The sequence below is a fragment of the Semicossyphus pulcher genome, unplaced genomic scaffold, assembly GCF_022749685.1.
Source record: "Semicossyphus pulcher isolate SPU_LCO1_2020_fin unplaced genomic scaffold, fSemPul1.0.p SCAF_21, whole genome shotgun sequence".
Taxonomy (NCBI): domain Eukaryota; kingdom Metazoa; phylum Chordata; class Actinopteri; order Labriformes; family Labridae; genus Semicossyphus; species Semicossyphus pulcher.
In genome coordinates, this window is record NW_027211695.1 from 8,299,993 (window position 1) to 8,318,667 (window position 18,675).

The window sequence follows — 18,675 nt, forward strand, 5'->3', positions numbered from 1 at the left end:
TAAAGGTTTTGAAATGTTTCACTACCATAATTCAAGTATTTACAGTATTATTATATTAATACGAGTCCCCTTACAGTTCTTTGTGAACTGTATTTTCTTTATTTGATTTGCCAGATTTTCTAAATGTATGGTATTTAATCATAACGCAAGTTAGACATCATGATTATTATGATGTTCTGGACCTTTGTTGAGAAGAAATTCTCTAACCTTTAAATTATAAATAAATTCCCCTGCTGCTCTATCATAAACAAATTAATTAATATATATTGTTTATTACACAAACCAGGCAAAAGATAAATACAGGTAAATCCACAGTGTGGTCTAAGTGCATACGCAGCATTTGGAGGATCACACAGAATTACTGCAATTTACCCTCCAGAAGGGGGCGTCATATACTAGGCTGTAGTGTTGTGTAGTTCCAGTGGCTGGAGGTGTGGCTTCCATTAAAAAGACAACGCTTGAGAGTAATGGTACATCTTGATCTATTATGTGTTTTCATTGAGATTATAGTCTGGATTATTTATCCTAATGCAAATGTTATTGCTTCTTAATTAATAAAAGTTTACGCTTACATTTAACATTAGAAGTTATTTATCTCGGACCTTGCTTTTTTCACTGGTTCTGCACTGCATGCAGTACACCCCATTACATACAGTGTAAGATGCTGAGTCTGCTAAAAACACCATCTGTTGACAGGAGGACAGTTTGTGGCAACTCTTACCAGTTCCAGTATTCTCATGCAGGAAAGGAATAACGTGGTGACACATCTACATACTGTACTTAAACTACATACTTTAACTTGTGTTGAAATAGCAAATGGATACCCTAATATCATGAGGCAGTAGCTAAGATAATTCGAGTTTCTCCAGTATAAGCATGTCCTTGTTTTCTACGTCTCCAGATTATGCATCAAACCCACCGAGCCAGTTCCATACACTGCTTGACGGCATTAGTCTTGGGGATTTAAACAGAGCAAACCTCAGTCATGTAATGAAAAAATAGAGACGGCAAGTTAAGCGTTCCACGAGGAGTAAAATTCGGTGCAGCATAATAAAAGTGCAGCTTTGGGAACGGCAAAGCTGAAGAGCAGCTTTTTGATCGTGCATCAGTGGAGAGGCCTGCACAGATGTACTCCAACGACTGCACCTCTGGAGTCCCGTCTGTTAAACTACTAAAGCTTGCTCACAACACAACCATCACAAGACTCAACTGGGCACCCCCGACACCGCCCCCCAAAAAAGTCGTCTAAAATACTCAAAGACTCTCGAGACGTACTTGCTGCACCAGACAAGTTCAACCTGCGTCAGGAGCTGCGGAACCTGTTCTAAGTGGCAATCAGCCAATCTGCTGTTTGCAGTTCCATCAGTGTGTGGTTTGGATCTGCCACCAAACAGGACAGGAACGAGCTACGATGTGAAGCCAGAACTATATTCAAAACGTATACATCTCCAGAGTCAAGAAACATCACTGCAGGTAACAACCTGGTAGAACTTCTCCCCTCTACCAGGTGCTACATAGCACAGCGCACAAGAACAGGTCTTTCCACAGACCATCAGTAGGATGCAGAGATCAGTCAGTAGCATAGAGTTAATAACCATATAACATTTGGTAATCCTATTACACACACACACACTCTAGATGATATATATACACACACACAGGTTAAAATACACACATATGTTCCATGGCTGTCAAATATAAATCCTGCACACTGTATGTACACATTCATATACTGTACACCAATTGTTTGCAATTACAGAAACACTTCACTTCTATAAAGACTTTGTTTTCGGTCATTGTTGCTGTTTAAAAAATATATATTATATACATATATTTTTTATGATAGTTCTGCGTTTATGTCTACTCATCTTTGTCTAACACTGTCCTTGTTTTTTTTTTAGCTGCAAGTCTATTTGTCAGGAGCCATATCCTCACTCTGTTAATAAACATGAGAACATTAGTAAATAATTGCAGACTTGTCAAACAGTGTCACTTTTCAGTGTTTGTTTGGTTGAGGCGAGGAGAGGAAAAAGATACCCAGGGAGCCTGAACTCACAACAGCTTGTTTTTTATTTTGTTGCATATTCTTACATGAGCTTGATTCAAGCTGAACCTCCTGCACGGCAGAGGTCCGATTCAGGATCTACAAAGTCGTTTCATACAGTACATCATTGAGATTAATGCACTATGAAATATGTAATTATCTGTAAAAGTGTTCAGCTTTCTACAACAGTGAGCATCATGTTTTCACCATAGACTGTATAAAAAGATGGACGACATGACAGCTCCCAAAAAGTGAAGCCAAAACATGTCGAGCGCCCCCTGCTGACTGGCTGCAGTATAGGTCATAAAGCCCGCCTCCTCCATGTTAACAGATGGGACATGAGTCAAACTATAAAATCAAAATACACGCCAAACATGGTTTCTGTCATTATAGTTAGTTCTTATTGTGCTGAATTATATCCAAATGTTCATTTTCTGACAAGTTTAGTTTTAATTAGTTATTTGATGCTGTAAAAAGGATGACTGACAGCTCTGTTGACAAATCCGGCTCCTGCAGGCGATCTGTTCCGGATTAGCAGAGTAGACGAGAGGAGATGTAACTAAAACAATCACTACATCATTGAAATGTCCATATCTGTGAACGTCAGAGCGACACATGAAGCTGTTCTGCTGTTAAATACGCCGACGTGCGGGATCTTTGCTGTTTTTTCGGTATGTTAAGTGTGTGTTTTGGTTAGCAGAAGTGGCCTCCTCTACTGCGCAGCTCTGGCTCCAAATGACGTCACCAGCGCAAGATGGCAGCACCCCTCACGGGCATCAGGTTGGCATCAGTTTTGTGCAATGAGAGCAGATGGAGACGCGTCGTCCATCTATATATACAGTCATTGGTTGTAACATCCATAATATATTAAAATTAGGATTCCCTGAAAGTCACAGGTAAGTGAATGTTGGCATAAATTAACATAAAAAGAACACGCAGCTTGTGTGCTACCTTGCACAATCAGGGGAATTTTAGCACCAAAGTGTATCCATCAAAGACTTGTTAAGTGGCTACACATGTAATTAAAAAAAAGATACCCGAGAAGACACTACAAACTCTGACATATGTAGTGTGTTATAATAATTATAAAAGCGGTTTTCTCTCTGTATCATGCTGCGATTCGACACCTACAAATATAATAGTGCCATTTATCAGTTGTCAGTGTTGTCATCATCAGCATTATGTCTTGAGGCGTTTGCTTTGTTTGGCTTGTTGAGGAACTCCTTCGCTCCTCCCTTTGTTGTGTGCTGCCCCACTGTGATACTGGTGGCCATTTTCATCAGCTGACTGTTTGAGATAAAACCATGAAGGGGTAAAGTTGAAATGAAAATGTAGGAAAATTAGAGAAATTGTAGTGTGTTATATCTTTAATTTCTTTATGCAAGTCATATGATTTAATAGAGCAAAGTTTTGGTTTATTGAGTTCTCTTGGATGCTATGAAAATGCAAAAGACAAAGTCACACCTACCTTTCTTTTGCCGCTTTCTTTCTCTACATTGTGCAACTTCAAGCCCAACGCCTCCTCCAGCTCTGGAACACAGAAACAATAACAAACATGACTGAAGCTGTAAAAGCAAAAGCAGACTCTCATGACACTCCTTACTCCTTGAGGTCGCACAAGTCAGAGCGATGAGAGAACATTCCAGCACCACTGAAAACACAGGAGTGAAAATGTTATGTACCTGTGAGAATGTGGTCGATTTGCTGCACTGCCAGGTCGGCGTCCTCTTCACTGAAGCACATGGGTGGCTTAAATTTGAGCACATTGCGATGAGGTCCGTCAGCACTGAGAAGGATGCGCTCTTCCTTTAGCCTGGGACCAAATGTACACATTGAAATCAAAAGTAGTTGCCTTTTTTCCTAGCATAGCTGGAAAAGCACAGGTGGAACTAATAGTATTAACGACGGCTCTGCATCATGCAGGTGAAGCCTACATGGAGGCAGCCTTAATTAAAGTAATTAATTACACCTGTGCTTTCCTGCTGTCATTAAATGCTTCATTGCAGCTTAAATTGTATAAGCAGACACTGTGTTGATAAGAAAGGGTTTTTGTTCCATTGAAAATCTGTAAAATCTTTTATTCTTTCTGAGAATTAAAATAAAAAATTCTGTATTTATATAGGATGTAGAATTCAAATGAGAATGAATAATAGGAGTGGGTATACCCACATGTTGAGGAAATGTACATAATCATTGCCTATCAATAACTTCAACAGGAGACTGAAATTGAAGTTGGCCAAAATGAAGAGATCACAACATTTAACATGGATTCTTTGGTTGCGGGCATGTATTACATAGCAGTCAATGGCTTTCTACGCTTCACTGACGCACAGCAGCGGAAAAAATAGACTTGATGTGAACAGAACGAAGCAGCAGGAAATGACTCGCGTGTTACGCCCGCCTCCCTTGCAGCATGCGCGGCTGGTGGAGATTGCAGCATTGAGTAAGATTGGAGCATCCCTGTCACAGTGCGCACGTGTCAAAAATACACTTCAAATATGTTGCCTGTTTAGATTCCCCGAAAGAGTCAGGCGCATCCATTTGCAGAGGCATTACACTGTTGTGACGCATTAAACACTTTCCAACCATTAAGGGCAGGAAGAACTCTTATTCAACTTTACTACCTCAACATAAGTTGATCTTCCTTTTGCGTGATATGAGACTGGTGTTCTTTATAGTGTATCAAAGCTATAATAACCCTGCAGAAACCTGTTTGTAGTGAAATATAAATAGACATGGTTGCATATTTTATCCATGATGAGTTTTTTTTCATTGACAGGACATCAGACATCTGACTTCCACTTACTTATATATGACTTCTTGGGCCTCTGCAGTAGCAGGAGTGAGCTTCAACCTGTCTCTCACAAGCTCCACCCCAACGAAGAGACCACGCCCCCTGCAGGATGTGACGCATACTTTTTAGTCATCTCTTACGCACAAAGAATCCTACAATCCTTATAATTAAAGCTTGTGGAAGGTAAAATTCCCATCTTATATATTAATATTAATTAAACAATAGCAACAGCTTTAAAAGGTTCAATAGCAATTTCTTAGTGAGTGTGAGTCAAAGGTAAATATATCACATTGTTTGACTAGCAATCAATGAAAGCGCAGAGCAAATGAGTCACTGCAAGAGAATCTGATGCCAAATTAATGCATCATTATGAAGTCAAAATGTTACATAAATATTCTGGTTGGTGCAGTTATAATCAGCAGCGTCGGATCAGTTTTACAGTGTACAACTTATCAGCTGTTGTGTCACAATCTGTAGCTCTTTGGGTCTGTGCATGTGCACATGTGTCAGCTTACCTGATATCACCAATCAGCGGATGTTTCTCTTTCTGCCCTACCAGCAGTTTGGTCAGGTATCCCCCCACACGCAACGCATTCCCCTGCAGGTCCTCTTTCTCAATCACGTCCAGCACGGCCAGGCCGATGGCACATGACACCGGGTTACCGCCGAACTGAGAAATTCAAAACGCACACACGGAGGAAAGATTACACCAAGGTGAGGATCACACTGTACAAAATCAGCTGTTAGGATAGGACGAAAGGATCGGACAATTTAATGCAGCATGATGATAACACTGCTATTTTCAGTTTGTGATCCAATAATGCAAATAACAGCAAACTGGATAAAAGACATTCAGTGTGACAGACATAGCTTCTGCATTTGTTTCTTCATCCCATATTTTTCTTCGCTGGAAAACAGGCCGTCAATGGGAAAAAAAACTGGCTTGAACAGAATGTATTTTCCCGCCTAATGTGGAAAACAGATGTGGATCCGCTTGGCAAATATAGACAAGAACATGATGTCAAGGATGAGGTCAGGTCAGTGCCATTTTTGGTCAACTTCAGGGAAACAGCCAAGAACGTATCATGAGTTCTCTGCAATCTAGATTTTAATAACTAAATATTACAAACTGTACATATGTGCTCTTACTGTATTGAAATAGTCCATCCCAGTTTGCATGAAGGCCTCTGCCACCTCTTTGGTCGTCACCACACACGACATGGGGTGTCCGTTTCCAATAGGCTTCCCCATGGTAACAATGTCAGGCACAAAGTCCTCTCCCTGGAGCTGGAAAGCCCAGAAGTGGGTGCCAACGCGGCCGAAGCCCACCTGGACTTCATCGGCAATGACAACACCCCCTGCCTTACGCACATGCCTGCAGACATAGATATTCATATGTAGTTGTTAAGTCATCCTCTTGGTAAGGCAGACATTCACATGAATGTAAGGCACAAGTGGTGTCTACTTTCTTCTTTGCATTTCGGAATTAAATCATGTTAATAAAAGTAAAAAACTTTTATACACTGTGTATAAATATGATTAAATCCCTGCAATAACTCTGGTACATACTCTGCAACTCGCTGGAAGTAGCCCGCAGGGGGAATGACCTGCCCGCCACAACTCTGCAATGACTCAGCAATAAAAGCTGCAATCTGCAAAGAGCAAAATAACAAGCATTAATCTCATGGCACACTGATAAACTGGAGAGGAGGAGGAGGAAGAGTTCTGGCATCTTTGACCTGTAGATAGCCTATTTCATAAGTGTGTTATTTCACTCCACAGTGGTGTAATGCTCAGACAGGAATAAAGACAGTCGCTGTGGAGAAATATGTATATTACATATGTATATTTGATCAGTTCAGCAGGATTCAACATTCATGTGTTTCTGCAGTATTACAAAAAGAAATGTAAGTGTTATTGTACTTCCTCCTGCAGACACATATCTGCAAAAACATGCAGAAGAAGCAACTGAAATCCTCTCGTCACTGGATGCATGGACATACCCTTGGTTCAGGCTTTGCAACATACGAATAAGGGCCAACAAGCTTGGACACTAACAGTCCCCTAAACATCTTGTGGTCTGGAATTTAACCCTAAAATCCAGAGTCCTCGGCCTTAACCTGAGAAGTGGGAGATAAAGAAGGGGAGAAAAAATAAAGGTGGTGAATTAAATTTGAATCCATAAATAAGGAACACAAGGCAATGCCATGGAGGTCAGAAGTCAAAGCTTTGGCCTGCCTGCATCACACTTAAACATTAGCAGACACGCTTCACAACACAGAATACGGGAACTTTATTTTGAAAAAAAAGAGTTAAAGGTATAATTAGTAGGATTTTCCAAGAAAAATAAAATATAGACTTTTACAAATATAATATAATATACATCATCACTTATGGGCCTCACAGCGTAGGTGAGTGTGGGAGTGGTTCAAATTAGCAGCTGGGCCCCATTCAGACCGGCGGACATGGCGAAAGAGCGATGCAAAGTTGACCTTCTATCTGCTGGGACAGCAAGGTGCCTCAAACTGGTTAGGACAAGCTAAGCTATGTAACCCTGATGCTGTCGGTGTGAGCTCGGCGGGGTGGCCGTGTTCTCGCACGAGAGAGTGGAGGAGCCCAGGAGGAGGGGCCCAGTTTAAATGTGTTGTTGACAAAATGCAAGGAAAAATCCTACTTATTAAACCTTTAAGCTTAAAAAAACAAACTAATTCATAAAGGCATATTTTAGACATTTCTGGGGTTTTTTTTGCAGAATAAGGTCCCCTTTAAGTAACACTGGGTCGCACAGCAATATCAGACCCAAACTGTACCTTGCCTCCTTTTCCTTGGACTCTGTCTATCATGTCTTTGACATCTTCTGCATATGCTGCGGCAGCGTCAGGATGGTCCACTCTGTATTTGCCTCTGTACACATCTGGGCTTGGAGCCTGAATAGGGGACAAGACAGAGAGGTGATTACGAATGTGCATTCACATGCAGACACCCAGCCTTATCCTAAAGTGTGCAGCACATTCACACAATGTATGTGTGGAGCGCTAATGTGACAGTAGGTTAATTAGCAGCAGTTGACTCCTTCGTGTCTATGATCATGAATAAAACATACAAGCTGGCGAAACAGACAGAATCGCCCCACCTTCGGCATGTAACATTAGAGCCGGGGAGTCCACAAGCTGCCGTATCAAACTACACTGAGGCTATCAAGGAACAGAGCAGGATACTTAACTCAATGCAGCAAGGGCTGTGGTCACAGACTGTTCACTCCAGACTGTTTTACATTAAGCTTTACAGTTGTACTGTTTTTAGGCCCAATGTTATCTTATCGCTCTATTGTGGCAGATGGTTATGTATGTCTGCATTTATTAAAGCATCTCACTTGACACTATGCTTGCCGTCATCCCGTCAGATAGTTCTCCACTGACACATAGATTAGTTCAAATCAACACCTTTCAATTAGATGAAGCCCAAGCTAGCCCTTGCTAGCCGTCAGCTACTCATCAGATTATTGGTGTCTTAGCTAGCGGTGGAGGTTAGCTTGCGCGGTGGAGGAAGAAAAGCACTTTTGCTGTTTGGAATTGTAACAGATGAGTTACCATATAGCTCATATGCACACTTCAAAATGTGTTTATTTATCGCAATTATTCTCATTGCCGTTTTGAACAATGCTACTGCACATGGCAGATTTTCCTCATATAGTGCAGCCAATATACACAGTTTGGACACACTTTCCAATTCACATGAGAAAATGTGTCCAAACTTTTGACTGGTAGTGTATATATAAAGGCTCAAGCTACATCCTACAATTCCCACAATGCAACTAAAAGCATGCTATCTTAGAACTTTTTATGCCTTAATTAAGAAAGAGAGAGAGGACAGTGGCAAGGGACCAAGAGTGGGAGTTGAACCCGGGGTCGCTGCATTGAGGACTGTAGCCTCTGTGTATGGGACGTGCGATTTAACCAGTGAGCTAAACCGGCGCCATTCTTAGACCATTCCACCGTTGGAGGAATCAAATCACTGGTATTGTTTCTGGAAGCATCTTTACATGTGGTCTGTAGACATTCAGGATTCTCATCTAAATCTTTTTCTCTTTCTCTGTGATTTACAAGAAGAAACTCTGACACAAACCGTAAAATGTTTCCCTTTCAAAAGCACGTTGGCTCTGTCTTGCGTCTCTAAATTCATTAAACACACTTGTGTTTTTACGCTTCTGTCTCTTCTTTCTCATCCACACACACACACACGTGGACACACTTCACGGTAGCCTGCCAAAGCCCAGTAGTGCAGGTTGAGTCATGGACTTTTAATAGTGTGCAGACAGGGGGAGAAAAAGCACTCACCACATGGACAGATTGGTTCTGCTCAACATCTGACAGCTGGTGGAACTTGTACGGACTGATGTCAATGAGGGATGAGACGTGGCCGTGGTACGCGCTGCGAACAAAGCAAACACAGGCCAAATCTGTCACTTCTGTTAATGTGTGATATTGTGTCATTTATTCTTTTTGCTTGTGTGACCCGGGACTCACTTGTCCAGCGTGATGACGTCTTTGTGGCCTGTGTACTGCCATGCCAGACGAAGAGCCAGGTCGTTGGCTTCAGAGCTGAAGTTCAAAAGAGCAAGGGTTACTTCGAGTTACTGAGTCACCACAAAACACACAGGTGAAGCCACGGATATCACATGCACGTCAGTCACAGTTTAATGTTTCACCACCCAATATAAAGGGCATATAAGGTGATGTATCAATGCTGGTAGTTTATCAAATTAGATGTAGAAGACTAGAATTAACCTGCTGTGGTGTCTTTTCCCTTCCTCTTTGTAAGTCCTGCTTGCAATCAGCGATCTTACACCACGCAAAGGAGATCAGTGGGGTTGAGGTATAGACTGTATAGAAGTGAAAGTAGCTTCCAGTGGTTTCAAAAGTAAAGCCAATGCTGAAGTGCCTTAAACCTGCATTATTTCTAATGGCCAGCAGGGGGCGACTCCACTGGTTGCAAGAAGCAGAGTTTATGGTTTCGATCGCTAGTTTCAAGTCTTCTCAGCATAATGTTTGTAAACTATAGTCCAATTTAAAGTAAAGTAGACAATAAAGCACCTCTACCCTGCATATCTTCCAAATATGGTCACTTCTGGTGCAAAGAGAGCGCAACAGTGAACAGTCAAACGGGAACTGTTATGTGTACAGGGGCACAGGCATGTCGGAACAGCAAAGGGCCTGCCCTCAACTGTTGAAACCTCACAGTTAGCTATTTGCTTTTTGTATCCTGTATCATAAAGAAGATCCTGAACTCTTAAGGACACTTTGCATTCTTATAAGAAGTGTTTTCTCAACCCGGATTCATCCATGAGATCGCTTGATTGTGAAGACAGTGATCCGTCAGTCCAAAGCTCTGGCCATTTTGGTGCCCTAGGCGAGGATATGGCGCCCCACGGTATATCAGTTGTTCTGCCAAGCAATATCTCTTTTTATATGTATTGCATGCAATTTTTCCACGCAGTTCTCCAGAAGAGACCTGATCACTAGATTTTATATTTTAATGAAGATGCCAGTGGGTTGTATGTACATCAAATCAATAAATCCATCCATTATCTATACTGCTTATCCTGTTAAGTGTCATGGTGGGCTGCAGCCTATCCCAGCTTTCCCAGCCAGTCTTTGGGCGAGAGACGGGGTACACCCCTGGACTGATTGTCAGTCAACCACATAGCTGACCTTTCACGCTCACACCCACACCTACGGGCAACTGAGTCACTAATTAACCTGATGAGCATGTCTTTGGACTGTGGGAGGAAGCCGGAGTAACCGGAGGGAACCCATGCATGCACGGGCAGAATATGGGTTCAAAGTAGGAACCTTCTACCATCTAATGCAGCCTAATCATAAATCAATCATTACAATTATTGAGACGGTACGACAGAGGCCAGCTTCCCCTCTCTATTAAGAGTTCTGTGGTTCTAATGGTGTTGTGGCGTTTGCGAACGATCAGATTCTTTTGAACGGCTCTCTGCAGTGATCGCCAGAGACCCACTCCCCTTTATGCCGAAGTAATTTAGGGCTGCTGGCTAAACCTAGTCCACACATGCGAATTGAAATTATATTGGTGGGATGTCTAAGTTTGAATCTGGTAACGTCCACTCCCTGAAAAAAAGATTAAAAAAAAGAACGATGAGCCGTTCTGTCGGAAAGAAACAGAGCCATAAGATCCGACTCCCCTCGAAGAACCATAGGTGACAGCCTATATCGCCTATGCCTTGAGCATACACCAATCCAGCCAACGTTTGCTCGCTCATTAAAACCCATTTCATTTTGCTCTAAAATCAAAGTTCGCTCCCCTCCCCTTTTTCATGAGTTTGCATGGCCTACCACTTTCAGACTGAGCTGTTACTCTCGGGCGCTTCCACTGCACAATAATCGCAATTATAGTTAAGAGCGGCAGATCTACTGGTGGCATGTTATGGCATGTTAACTAAATGTTTGTTTTAGGAGATTGTATTACTTTGTGCTGGATATCTTGCGGCTGTAAGCAATGGGTGCGGCTGAAACTCGGCTTTTTGTTGTTTTTAACGATTATTTTTTTTGCCTTTATTATACAGGACAGCTGAAGAGAGACAGGAAATGTGGGGAGCAGAGAGCGGGGGAAGACATGCACCAAATGGATCGGCAGACCGGGAGTTGAGCCTGCGATCAGTGCGTCGAGGACTGTAGCCTCTTTACATGGGGCGCCTGCTCTACCAACTGAGCTAAACCAGCGGCCCGCCCTTTCTTTACAATAGTTTTTCTAACCTTTGTAGTGATAACATCACACCTCTCGTCTATCAGGTTTACGACTTCTCTCAAGCCATTTATTTCCCCCTGGCTGATAAATACTCCGGGTCATTATCTACAGCATTATTACCCCGGACAAGATAATTCCTGTTGACATTGCGGAACTCTCGCAAGTGGTTTAAATAAGTAACCAGACACGCCCAAAGCTGGACATACATTACAATACATCCTTTTGTCTAAAAGGCTAGAAACTCCAGAGGAATGTTGATCTGCAACTCCCCGTGTAGCTCTCTACTGTTGTTCTTATATCCGCCTAACTATCACACTTTAACATGCAGACTAGGAGGAGGCAGTTTCAAGGAGGATGGTCAATTGCAGCAATTGCTTTGATCTTTTTCTGACGCATCTTGTTTCCTTTTGATTACAGAGACTTACAAGTTTGGACTATACCCATTTATCTTACAATGCCCTGTGCTTTATTGCTGCTATTAGGGATAGTCTGCCTCAGGCGCAGTTCCCACAGTTCTGAATCTGCAACTGTCAATAAAATAACCTCAATAACGTCTTATTTTACCTGTACTGTGCCGTTACACACTCTCATCCACAACCAAAAAACAAGTCTGGTGAATCTTAGCGTCGTGTTTGGAGTATATCAACATGCAGACTTACCCCGAGTTGACGAAGTAGCACACAGACAGCTTGTCAGGCAGCGTGGCCTGCAGCCTCTGAGCGTACAGTACGAGGTTGTCATGCAAGAACCGAGAGTTGGTGTTGAGTTGTTCCATCTGCTGAGCTCCTGCCTTCACCACATCTGGGTGACAGTGGCCCACTGAGACACGGAAGGAAACATGCACACAGGATTAAGGTTGGTCTTCACATTTAGACCTAAAAAACACATGAGTCATTAAAACATCTGACTGTAATTTGAGGTCCAAACATACCACATCTTATATTAAGGTACATAATTGGAGGCCATATGTTGCAATTAGAGAAGCAGGAGATATCCTGTTATACATTCAGGTCTCTGCCTGCCAGTAGTGCAGCTGTAGTCACTCTGAATTAGGTAAACATTGCACAACAACTTTCTATGTAGAGCAGATCAGTTTGTCAAGTCATACCAAATATGAATGCCATCCTTACACAATTAACCTGCATGCAAGAGAGAACAATACTTACGTTTAGCAAATGTTAGTGTTAATATAGCCTACTTATTATGGTGCATTTAAATGTGTGTGTGCAACAGTGTGGTTACCATGAGCCACGTTGTTGATGCAATCCAAGTAGCGCTGTCCTTTTTCATCATACATGTACTGGCCTTTGGCTCGCACAATCTTGATGGGGTCATGGCTGAAGAAAATCTTACAAGAAGGCCTGCAGAGAAGCTGATGTCAATATTTCTGTGTGCAAAGTGTGCCTATTAATCTGGTTTGACAATGTTTTAATGTGGTAATAATAAGGTGTTATGATTTTCCATAATTGATAATATCATTAGCTGTGATATAATGAAATGCACACAAATGGAATACTACTGTACCTGTCAGAAAAAGTAGCCTACCGTGTTTTAATTTTAATGTAGGCCTATGTCAAATTAAATGTCTCTTTTAGCCACTATATAAGCTGCTTAGCTACAAACACATGAACTTAATGATCAATAAATGTTGTTTACAAAATTATAATTGACTTATTGTTAAATATATCCTTTAAATTCTTTGTAAGAAGCTTTAAACTATTTTAATTCCTCGTCTGTAAGTAGACTTTAATCACGTTTAAGGACGCCTTTCTGTTGTTATATTACAGTAACATAGGACATGTTATAACTACAAGTGTCATCTTTTTTTAGAAACTCTGTAGCGTAAGTGTCAGTTATCTTACCCAATATGCTTCTTCCTCAACTCTATCGTCTTCTTTTTCTCAAACCTTTCCGCAGACATCCTGAAGTTGTCCAGCGGGCTGACGACTCACACTTTCCCTCCCCACAGACTCCAAGATTAGTTGCATCTGCTCGAGCAGATAAACCCGGCGTTGTACGCGCGCGAGCACGTGCACGCGCAAGCAAGCACACAGAACAACACCCAAACACAGCTCGAGCTCGTGCACCTCTCCCTTGCTGCCACCGAGCTAGAATGTAACAGCTGATATGTAACAATTTGCAGACGCCTCGAGGGCAGTGACGTAACAGGTATTGACTGTTTCAACACCTGTTCTGTAACTGTGAAAGTATGTACAGTTTTAAGGGACTATGTGTTTCCCTCCCTGCCCACATCTACTCCAGGGGCGGAGCCAGACATTTTTGACTGGAGTGGCCAAAATGACTTATGCAGTGGTGGCTTTTATTTACCCTTTCTATGTCCACTAATCATATATCTACTTTGACGAGTAATTTTGAAGGTATAATAAGTAGGATTAATCCTTGCATTTTGTCAACAACACATTCAAATTGGGCCCCTCCTCCTGGGCTCTTTGTCACCAGAAGCTCACTCTCACTCTCTTGTGCGAGAATGCGCCCACCCTGCCAAGCTAACACTGACAGCATCACAGTTACCTTTGCGCTACCATGCTAACTGCTGGTCAGCTTTGTGCCGGTTAGCTTGTCCTACCCGGTTTGAGGCACTTACCTGTCCAACAGAAAGAAGGCCAACTCTAAATAGCTCATTCGCCATGTTCGCCGTTCTGAATGGGGCCTGTGTTTTATTTCTCTAGAATAATCCTACTTATTATGCCTTTAAAGTATCTTCAAGATATTTTTTTGACTTTAAAAATTAACACAACCCCTCTGGATCCGCCCCCATTCTACTCCACAACAACTTTGAGGGTAAAATTGTGGCCTACCTTTCTTCCTCTACATTTATTTGGCAGCTACCGTTAGCAGTTTCATCCAAACTTATTAAGAAAAAAGATGCATTGTCCAAAATTTTAAAAATCAAGCAATACAAATAACAACATTATAACATACAGTTGGGTTACAAATACAGGCTTTATGTGTACACAAATAACTGTAGCGGCAGCTGGAGAATGTCATATTTAGTGATCTAAATTCATGTTATTGGATAGTAAGGAACCACAAATAAAGGCAAGACTGTTATTTGATGTACTTGAAAGACTGTGTTTATTTGGCTCCAACAGTACAGTCATATGAAATGTCATTTTGAAATATAGACGTGTGAACACAAGGGTCTTCAAAGAAATGTCAACCAGGTTGGTAAAAGATGCAAATGCAGAACAGAAACTGAACATACACCACAACCAAATAAATCACTTAAAAAAGAGCCACAGCATGGATGTTGCCTTGCATTCCTGCTCCTGTACCAAGACTGCATTTTGTTTTATGTGGCAATAAATGTATTTCAGTAAGGCTGCAGTGCATGGGAGGGTATAGATGTGTAGGTTCTGATAAGAGACCAGTGTACTTTAATCTAGCAGATTTTGATGATTCATGTCTGGCTATTGGGTGTTTGCTACTGTCTTGACTCAGAGCATTTCTGCAAAAAGCACAAATACTAAGATGTGACCTATCAGTGAGTCGTTTAGGAGCCCCTCACCAGCTTGTCTAATACTGATACGGAGACAAATACTGATATGGAAAAACAAATGTTTGAAATGTTTTGGCACTTCCGCTAAAAGCAGAATAAACTCAATTTAAAATGTGAACAAGGAAACACATTATCACACAAACAAACAAATCAAATGAAAAAAGTCCATTTAAAAAATTAGCTGCACATGCTAACGATACAGCAACTTGTGAGAGAACAAATACTGTAACAAAAGGCTGGAAATCAAAACACAAATAAAAAAAAACTCAATGCAAAAAATTTAGTAAATATTACGCAATGGAAATAAAGTTTTACAACACGAATGAAGGGACATTATTTGAGGAAATATTCAAACCGATCACAAATTGATATTTAATGAAAGGTCCATCTTTGTAGTTCTTTCCAGGTAGTGGTACACAGGGGTAGCATGACCGAGCAAATGGAGCTATTTCTGCTGCATTTGATGCTACGCACATTAACCAAAGTATAAATTGCACTTCTTGTCAAATGAGCACACATTTTAACAGTACATTAATAATCCACTATACATATATCAAACTACATTCAATGCAAAGAGAGAGAGAGAGAGAGTGTGAGAAAAAGCTGTGTTTTAACTTTACGCTGTTGTCGGCAACAGTCAGGTTGCAGTACTTTGTTGCCATCGCTTTTTGACACGCTAAATGAAATAAAAACATCTACTGTAAGGCCTATACGCTGAAATAAATGCACCATGAATAAACGCTCAGTCCGTCATTTGTAAATAACCGCCTTCCGTCACGCTGTACCATTTGCAAACCTGTTATGTGATGCCTTATATGATGCAGATTCCTCATAATAGAAACAGAGACGCGGCAGACATCAAAAGCCAAAACAACTGAAAGGAATGCTGTTTAGAACCAAAATGCCTTAAGAAAATATAGAAAAATAAATAATGTACCACTTAAAATATTGAGACAAATACACAAATATATGCACAAATGTTACACACATAAAACCTCGACAACAATAAAGAAACCTGTCGTGTAGTTCTTGCCACTGGTAGAGCCCATTAACAGAGCTGTTCTATCAGATAGCACCAATATAATCTATACAGAAGTGTATCCATTCATTAAACGAGGAGATGAACTGTACAATCAAACTGAAACAGTATGGAAATAAATGCTCGTGAATCCACCTGCTGCATCACAACAGTCTGCCCTCACAGTAAATCATCCAAGCGTATTTATAACGCTGAAGAAAAGACTCCGAGGATCACCTTGCATAGCATCCACTATGTCAGAAGGCAATTTGAATATAAGAAAGATGAATAAAGTATGGTGAAAATTAGACCTAGTGCTGCTCCACTTTTTGCTCCATCTGATAAGGAATGTGACATAACTGGCCACCAGTAAGATTGTGGAGTAATAACGGAAGCTTACCAATTAACTGTGAATGAAATGTAGCTTTTCTCGCACTGTAATACATGTTTCCCGTTTGTTTAAGACAACACATGAGGTGAAAAAGAGCAGCGGAACGCAACTGCTGTTTAAAGTGATAATCTCGAAGATTTGCATTGAAATAAATGTCTGTTAAGTCACTGTCTATCGCCGAATGAGGTAACACAATTTTGATTGAGCCTATGGTCCACTGATTTGCATTTGCACTATTACGGACTGGCTGTCTGTTGCGGGAAAAATCACAAGCGGCGCCCAGTTAGTGACGCGTTTTCCATCACCCAGCAGTGGTTGGTCTGCCAGAGAGGGTAGGCGGAGCTAAGTGGCTGCTTTTCCGATCTCTGCAAGTGTTGCGAGGAAACCGTAATCTACTTTGGCTGAACAAACAAAGATGGATGACTACAGATACAAGTTCAAAAATAAGTGAAAATCCAAAGAAAAAGAAACAAATTCGACGCTCAGATGAAGGAAAACAGTCTAAGAAGGAAAGCGACCGTCAGTGAGGAAAATCAAGAGTTACACCCGGAGCCAACCGTGGACGTCACACATGCGACACTGTCTGGATATCTGGGAAGTGTACTCCCGCAATTACCGTTTATCGCCACAGGTGGCGCCAAAGAGAACGAAACTGAGATCTCCGAGATTATCACTTTAATGTTCACTGCCTTAATCTGACGCACCTGAAATACCAGCTAACTAAATCCGCTTTTACTTTGAAACATCGCCTCTTACTTCTGCTTCACTTGCTGAAATCAATGCTTCTTTTCAATATAAAAAAAATCCATACGTCATAAATTGTGTACATGCAGTGAATTGACAACACTGTACAAAGAACATCCCATACAACAAGTCCAGAATGAACAAGTAGCACATTTGTTACAATGCTGGACGATGAGCTTCTTTAAAACCATGTACAGGTTAGCTATTAGCCTACATGCTATTGCAAAGTCCTGTATAAACAATTCATATGAAAAAAACAGTGCGCAATGTGTCTCACAACAAGTGTTTTACCAAAATAAACTCACCCTTCTGAAATAAACCACTCCGGTAATTGATGATATAAAGTTGTACATTTCTGATAAAGGAATGAATAAAAGCTTGAGGCACCAAAGGCTATTATACACAAAATACAATGTTAAAGAATGAGAGCAAAAACGAAAGAAAAATAAAGAAAAGGACATGATTGCATTCTGTTTACGCTCTCAGTAGACCTTGAAGCGGCGCCCTTTTAGGAAATGCTCCGGCTGATCCGTATGGAGATGGACTCTTAGCGACTTCCTGCAGGATCCATCCCTGTCCGTTCTCAGACGGGGGTCCCCGAGCCTGATTCGCTTCTTATCAGTACCCCGCTAAGTCTCATCTTGTCCGGAGCCGTGTGGAGGCACCACGCTGATGATAGTGCAGAGCCACACGAGTGCCTCAGTGAAAACCTGCTGATATCACACCCTCTGCAGGCATCACCACAATAAAGCAACAACAACTTTACTTTTCTGGGGGGTCTTTCAGGCTACCAGCCACGGCGTGACTCCCTTGAGAAGATAAAGCAAAAAATTACTAATTCAAAGATCCGGGATGTTTTTTTCTTCTTCTGATGTTAGTGTTGTTTTTTTTCTGCAGAAGCCATGACGCAACCACAAAACAGTGACATGTATGTACAATACATATAAATATAGTTTCAGTATACTACTCATGCTTTTGCAGGGTCGGGGGTGCAATGTTCTCTTTCGCAGTCTTTTTATTTTTTAGAAAATGGTGCTGCATGATGGGACGAAACAACACAAAACACCTAGCGTTTGGTGTTAGAGAGCCAGTCCAGATCCCCCTCCACTTCCTCCTCCTTCCTCGTCTCCGTTCACCCCCGTGAATCTGGCCGGGCTGCGACGCTCCGGTCTGAGCCATGCAAAGACTACAGAGACAAGTCCTGCCGCCAGCCAGGGATCGAGCTCCAGCACGATGTGGATGTGAGAAAGCGGACACACACGCACACGTTTTTTTTTTGTCTCCACACGGTGATGTGAGTAGAAGCAGCTTAGGGACGGTTATCTCTTTTTGTATCATTGTACACATAGACTTCTTTTTCTTTTAGACTTTTTTTTCCATTAAAAAAACT

The 18,675-nt window shown here is 41.5% G+C and overlaps 2 protein-coding genes across 2 annotated transcripts in view; both read right to left on the reverse strand.

The window, feature by feature from the left end:
• Positions 1 to 2,099: 2,099 nt before the first annotated feature.
• etnppl (ethanolamine-phosphate phospho-lyase) lies at positions 2,100 to 13,568 on the reverse strand. Its single transcript, XM_069672361.1, has 13 exons — positions 13,475 to 13,568; positions 12,855 to 12,973; positions 12,272 to 12,431; positions 9,365 to 9,439; positions 9,176 to 9,269; positions 7,649 to 7,765; positions 6,408 to 6,490; positions 5,988 to 6,213; positions 5,354 to 5,508; positions 4,851 to 4,940; positions 3,727 to 3,857; positions 3,513 to 3,574; positions 2,100 to 3,331 (listed from the first exon to the last, which is right to left on the reverse strand). Exons 1-13 carry the CDS (start codon positions 13,531 to 13,533, stop codon positions 3,224 to 3,226), a joined length of 1,479 nt encoding a protein of 492 aa, XP_069528462.1. The 5' UTR covers positions 13,534 to 13,568; the 3' UTR covers positions 2,100 to 3,223.
• A 1,132-nt stretch (positions 13,569 to 14,700) lies between these two features.
• LOC138600986 (collagen alpha-1(XXV) chain) overlaps positions 14,701 to 18,675 on the reverse strand; it is a 164,108-nt gene continuing 160,133 nt past the window's right edge. Inside the window, exon 37 of the mRNA XM_069672550.1 lies at positions 14,701 to 18,094. Coding sequence (XP_069528651.1) covers positions 18,068 to 18,094 — 27 coding nt within the window. The 3' untranslated portion in view covers positions 14,701 to 18,067. The remainder of the gene's footprint in view (positions 18,095 to 18,675) is intronic.

Bases quoted from the DNA above. Each gene is read 5' to 3' on its own strand.
- etnppl (XM_069672361.1), bottom strand. From the start codon at position 13,533: ATGTCTGCGGAAAGGTTTGAGAAAAAGAAGACGATAGAGTTGAGGAAG. The intron at 6,491-7,648 runs GTACAGTTTGGG...TGCTCTTTGCAG, and splicing joins TCCAAGGAAAAGGAGGCAAG to ATTGCAGCTTTTATTGCTGA. The intron at 5,509-5,987 runs GTAAGAGCACAT...TGAATTTCTCAG, and splicing joins GGATGGACTATTTCAATACA to TTCGGCGGTAACCCGGTGTC.